We start from the raw sequence: 5902 nt of genomic DNA, 5'->3' as shown, positions 1-5902 counted from the left end.
TGGTGACCCCTGAGACAGATCATTTCTCTGTTTCGGCCAGAGATCACCAACACCGATTAGTCGGCTCCGTGTCAGTCTGAGCCCTGGGGGCCTATTTTCGGAGCAGTGACACGGCCGGGCCCGTGATTGACATCAGTCGGGGCCTCTGCAACAATGCGGGGCCTCCTGTATCATTCAGGGGTCCACACTGCTTAACAGGGTATCCTGTGTCAACAAGGGGCTTGAGTCGGTCGGAGTAAGATTTGCTCAACAGGGCCGGGACGGGACCCCGGGTGACAGAGGGCCTTTTGTGTTGGTCACAGCCCCCTGACAGTGAAAGGAAACATGAATGCCTATGATGATTGTTCACATTGAGGCAATGGAAGGGTTCTGTGTCTGTTAGGGCCCCCAGTAATGAGCAACAGGACCCTCCAAGCCAATTCCAGAGCACGGGCCCGTTCAGCCGAACTGGAGTCAATGTATCAATTATTGGATCACCTGTGGCGATCAGGGATGTTGCTGCGCCAAAGAGGTTTATCGGCCGATCCAGGGCCAAACTGCGGTCCTTCTCGGTTCAGGAAGTCAAAAGTCCCAGTGAGTTGTGACTAATGTGATATGACGCATTCCTCTAAGGACCTCCGGACCTGGCCGGGGGACCTCGCCTCGTGTCCACCAGGCCGGCAGCAGGAGATACCCCACGGTGGGACGCAATGGCCCTACAGCCCTTGACCGCGAACAATAATGCACTCGTAGTGTTCTAATTGAGGAGGCTCCTTTCCCGGGAAGAATCAGGGGTCTGATAAGTGTTGGATAGAGTGGGTCCAAATGAGGTCGAGAAAGAAACGAGGCCAATCCCATGTTTGCCTTTGAACTTTTTTATATTGCAGAATCGACTGGTGAAACAAATTATCAAAAAAGGTTTGAGCCTGCGCCACCAGCAGTCTCGGAAGCAAGGACTGCGATGGTCTGGGTCGCAGTTTCCGTGAGACTGAACCGCATCGGTACTGCTCGAACACCAGGCGGCGCATGCCGTGCGCGAGAGAGCGACCATTGTGCAATAATCCTTCGGAATGTTTAGAACAAATAATTCGTCCCTTTCAAATATCAGGCTGGCCGAATCAGTTTTTTACAGCTTTGATGTTGTCCTTTGGACAGATTAACAGCTACGGAAATACCAAAAACAGAGATTCTGCATTTACCCTCTCAATCATTTCGCCAGATTCCAGTATCAGTTCGCGGTACTGTAAAGGTATATCCGTTCAATTCATCAATCTAAATATCGCATGGGTGAATACCTACGCTCCGGCTCCCTTTAAATGTGACGTGTGATGCCCAAAAGGGTTCACTGTACTTCTTTCCAATTCGTCATCATTTTTGACCACCCGCTGGCCACAGCGTAGTGGTTAGCCGCGGGGCCGACGGCCGTGCGGCCTATGGAGCCTTTAACGCTTAGCATCCAGATCTGTGTTGCTAAGATTGGCGGGCGGCGGCATGCTCGAACTACGTCAACATCACTTGCATCACTAATCAATTCTGACTGAATGTTAAAAATTCGGGGCAAACATGGACTGGCCATGTTTGCCCCATTTCGATCTACATTCGCGGGGTCCTTCATATCTCTACACAGCCCAAATAAAGATTCCGGCGAAGACTCTGAGTTTCGTAAGGTTAGAAAGTGTTCACAGGACCATTGTAAAATGATGAGCGCCGGTGATCTAAGTAAGGATAAGGTAAGGCTCCATCTCATCTATAGGCCTGAAATGGTCATTACTGGCCCAAAAACGGCTGTAAAGAAGCCCAGAACAGCCTAGTTCCGTGGCCGTATCGGCACAGGAAACCACCAATGGCTTAGGTCTAGAGACGAGCAAGGCTGTGAACTGCGTCGTCGAATGATTTCAAGATGGCTATTTCATTTTTTTTTAAACCCTACAAATGTGAAACACTCCATTCAACCGTTTTCAAGCTGTCTCACTCACTGTCTCACCGTCTATTCAATTGTCTTTTACATCGATAGACATTGCCTAGTGACCGTAGCTGTTCTAGACTTTCCGGAATAATGGTTGCAATCACTTGGTTATCACGTGTGGAACATGAACTTGAAGGTATATTTCGATACTGTGGTATATTCCGAGCAGACGATATGCCTCAACAAAGCTGCATCATGCTTTATTTTGATTGATGGCCCTAGGCATGACCAGTTTTTCATTTAAATCAAAGAAGCATTTTAATTTGAAATAAAGATAAATTTGATCTATGCAATCAAACAGCAACGAATGACCAATTGTACACGGTGAAGCTGAGTGGTGCCACAAGCACCGTACAACGACGTGCAGGAGCGAACAGAGGACATCACGAGTTCTTCCATCACTCGCCGCAAGATGCAGCACTGAACGGATGTGAGGTGGCTGGCGTGGTGAGGGCAATGAGCGTTCCCAGGCACTTTGCAACCATATGTCAAATGTCGATGTTGCAGTTTGAAGCGCAGTCTTGGAGACATCACGAAACATGCCTTGTGTTCCAACAACTGGCGGTTGAGTTAAGGCCTATTCATTTTCTTTGTACCCCGATTCAACCCAGTTCGTATTTGCTCGTAAAAACCTTCTAGAACTTATCCGAAAACCATTGAAGCCAGTTCTGTAGGTGTGGTTCCACGCTAATAGTGACATTTCCACCAAGCTCTGAAAGGCCCCGGCTCTGCATTCTCACACCAGCCAAACGATTAAAACCAGCTCTGTAGACAAGGTTTCCAAGCCATAGTGACATCTGCACCATGCCCTCCACGGTCCCGGCTCTGCATCCCCTCGCCAGCCGTACGCCCAGGCAGTCATCTGGCAGCGGCATGCGAAACGACGCCGCTACCCGGGATGTTGACAGAGGGGCGCAGCCCATTTGATAAGGCCCGTCGGACTTTGCCGGCGCAGTCGCTGGCCGGTCTCACTGGTCTCCGCTCTCTCGACCCCGCCATAGGAGACAGCATGCTGCCCGGCCGAGAATGGTGCGTCCTGCTGGCGATGGTGCTCTGTCTGCCCGGGAGCAGGGCATCCTGCAACGCATTGTTCGACAGAAAAATACTCAAGCAAGTTGTCCAGGAGGCCATCGCTGAGGTGAGTGGGGCAGCGGCGTCGCCGACATTTTTGAAACTCAGTTTGCGCTGTGGTAGAGACACATGAGCATCGTTGGGTTAGGGCAGCACTTGGACCACGTGCTGGGTGAACGAGAACCCAGTTCGCCAGTGACAAGGTGGTACCAACAACCTGGATTAGAGCAATTCCGGGTCAGCTGGTGCTTAATCCTCCACTCCGGAGATCCCCGAAAGCAGCTGTGACCAAGATGTAGGGTCATGAAATACGTCGTACTGAGCTTCCAAATTGTGATAATTCACACTCTCAGCTTAATACTTAATAACATAATTATGCAATTATAATTTTATATTTCATGATGTATTTTTACAATCTTTATTGATACTTAATACTGTAATATAATTATATTTAGGCTATTTATTTTTCAACTGGTTGTCCGCCAAACGCTAGCTGGACGAAGGTGCATGAAATTCAGATGCCATCTTACAAGGCCAAGTGACAAATGTACCCCAATTTCAAAATTATGATGTGATGCAAATCATCATACTTTACACATTATACTTCTGCGTGCATAGAATTTGTCAGTTATAACTTTTCTGAATTAATCTAGCTTCTTGTTGTAGCCTACTTTATCCTAAAATGGTCATTTTTAAAATCGACGGCCGGCTAAGGTCACCCCGTGGGGTATGTGTGGTAGCTTGAGCTGTATAAACACGGTTTTTTTTACGATCTTAGTCTGACCGGGACTCTGCACAGTCTCTCTCTCAGGCTGGCCTGACCGCAGGGGGCGGCTGCCCGCACGGCTTCGTGCCGTGCGCCGGCCGCTGCTACACTCGCCTGAATGCGGCCGTAGACAACGACCGCGCCGTGCGACAGTGCGCCACGTTTGGCGCCCACCTGGCCGTGCCGCGCACCCACAACCAGAACCTGTGCGTGGCGGGGCTGGCCGGCCGCGAGCGCGTCTGGCTGGGCATCACGGACCGCGAGGAGGAGGGGGTGTTCAAAGCTGCCGACGGGGGCGTGGTGACGGCCAGCGAAGCGCACTGGTCCAAAGGACAGCCGGACAATTATAAGAAATCCGAGGATTGTGTGGAGATGTGGAACCCCGCCACTTCGCGAAAAATTAAGTTTGGAGAGTGGAATGACATTCGGTGTAACTTTCACGCCTTCCCGATGTGTCAGCTGGACTCGAGAATTCATACTCCCGCGAAATAACGCTTTCGCTTAAAAAATGCTAAAAAAAAATAGGATTATGACCGCGTCAGCTTTGCCAATCTGCCAGACACACTGGTTCGGACGAATTGGAAACCATTAAATCCGACATGCGTCGCTACTTTTTCCATCATTAAGAAACAGTGAGATCTCGTTCAATGACGGATCGAATTAACCGTTGACGTCATGTTCGCTTGGAGGAGCCCATTTCACACACACGACGAAGTTTTAGAATGTCTCGTCGGTTTTCCGCTGGGAGCGCAACTTCACGTTCGGCCAACGGAGAGCACTCCAGCGCACAGAAGCAGTGCATCGTGCGGATCCAGTACCTTATCGCTCATCTGTCTGCTTTATCACTGAATTCCTGTTGTTGAACGTGACGTGTTACCGTCCATTGTGCTCAATGAGACGCATGCTCTAAAATAATTGTCTTGACCACTGCATTATCGAACTGTAATAAATGGCGTCGAGTTGAAAAACTGCTCTCGATGCTGACGGTGGACACCCAGGTCAGAAATACCTTCAACGCGTTCCATCTCGGCACCACTGCCGAAATACGTTGCCTGAAAGAGTGGGCCTGAAGGCCATCATGAGGGATTTGCATTTGATGCGATTTAGTGGCCATCCCCATCTGACGGACTACGCCGTTATACGATCGGGGTCGAGTTGCAGCATTTTTCAATCAGATTGAGACGCAATTCAACAAACAGTTTGAAAATTATAGGCATACAGGATGCGACCAGGCCAAACAACATGCGGAGAACCGCTTATAAGCATTGACAAGAGGGGTGGAGCTGGAAGGTTACGTTCTGGAACAACAAAGGTTACTGGTTTCCAGTTCAAAGCTCTGTCGTTCACCACCACTATCCGGTGTCCATGTGACAGAACGAGTGAAGATCAGGGCCGCAGCCAGAGGAGTCAACCAAGGTTCGGTCACTTGTAAAATCTTCAGCCAGCTAACGCAAGCTTTGGAAGATTCGCTCGACTCATCAGCACTGTGTCGGAATCCGTTGCTTTCGTGCAAACCACACCGCAGTGCTTTTATATAGAGTTTAAAAGAACTTCGCCAGGCACTTGAGGTACCGTCTCTTGCTGTCAAAGTCAGCCGTATTCCCAAAAGCACGATTCGTGGCAGAAGCGCAGGCAGGTGGCACAGGGGACACGTGTGCCCCTCCTTAGGTTCCGAGGGGCCCTTCGGGTCTCTCAGGACCTACGATTATGGGCCCGAAAACCTACGATTACTCGGGACCCTCGGCACCTACGATTTGAGCGCCTGAAAGGTTCGAAATGTCGGCCAGAGGTCGCATTGAGCGGCTTGGCCCGCGTGGCCGGGTACTCCAATGCCATCCGGGAGGCCCCGCGCCGAGTCCACAAGAGCCTATACGTCTTTTAAACACCACCAACAGCGCGCAGTCGGCTCCGTGTCGGCATGGGCCTGAAGGTCCATGCCCCAAGCAGGGACGAGGCAGAAGCCAGCTATTTACATTGGTCGGAGCCCCAGTGTCTGTCAGGGGCCCCACAGCGCCAAATAGGTGACCTGTGTTGGCTAGTGGCCCGAGTCGGCCAGAGGCGGTGTTCAAAGATGTCCAAATAGTCTGGAGGGCCCACCGAGACCGACGATCAGGGGCCTG

The 5902-nt window shown here is 50.7% G+C and overlaps 1 protein-coding gene across 2 annotated transcripts; it reads left to right on the top strand.

Moving 5' to 3' along the window:
• The first annotated feature begins 2183 nt into the window (after nucleotides 1-2183).
• Nucleotides 2184-4750, top strand: LOC119102415 (hepatic lectin). 2 transcript variants are annotated; one of them, XR_005094691.1, is made up of 3 exons: nucleotides 2184-2380; nucleotides 2947-3083; nucleotides 3816-4750. XR_005094691.1 is itself a non-coding variant. In XM_037225782.1 (3 exons), exons 2-3 carry the CDS (start codon nucleotides 2955-2957, stop codon nucleotides 4272-4274), a joined length of 588 nt encoding a protein of 195 aa, XP_037081677.1. In that variant the 5' UTR covers nucleotides 2184-2375; nucleotides 2947-2954; the 3' UTR covers nucleotides 4275-4750. The 2 variants fall into 2 exon arrangements, 1 of the variants encoding a protein (XP_037081677.1); XM_037225782.1 differs by having other exon boundaries at nucleotides 2184-2375.
• The last annotated feature ends 1152 nt before the right edge of the window (nucleotides 4751-5902 follow it).

The sequence above is a fragment of the Pollicipes pollicipes genome, unplaced genomic scaffold (genome assembly GCF_011947565.3).
Source record: "Pollicipes pollicipes isolate AB1234 unplaced genomic scaffold, Ppol_2.1 Scaffold_5724;HRSCAF=6776_pilon_pilon_pilon, whole genome shotgun sequence".
NCBI lineage: Eukaryota > Metazoa > Arthropoda > Thecostraca > Pollicipedomorpha > Pollicipedidae > Pollicipes > Pollicipes pollicipes.
The sequence above is the reverse complement of the archived record's forward strand: the minus strand, read 5'-3'. Positions and strand labels throughout refer to the sequence as shown.

Excerpts from the sequence above, each read along its gene's own strand:
- LOC119102415 (XM_037225782.1), top strand. The coding sequence starts at position 2,955 with ATGCTGCCCGGCCGAGAATGGTGCGTCCTGCTGGCGATGGTGCTCTGT. Across the intron at positions 3,084-3,815 it reads TCCAGGAGGCCATCGCTGAG|TCTCTCTCTCAGGCTGGCCT; the intron begins GTGAGTGGGGCA and ends GACTCTGCACAG.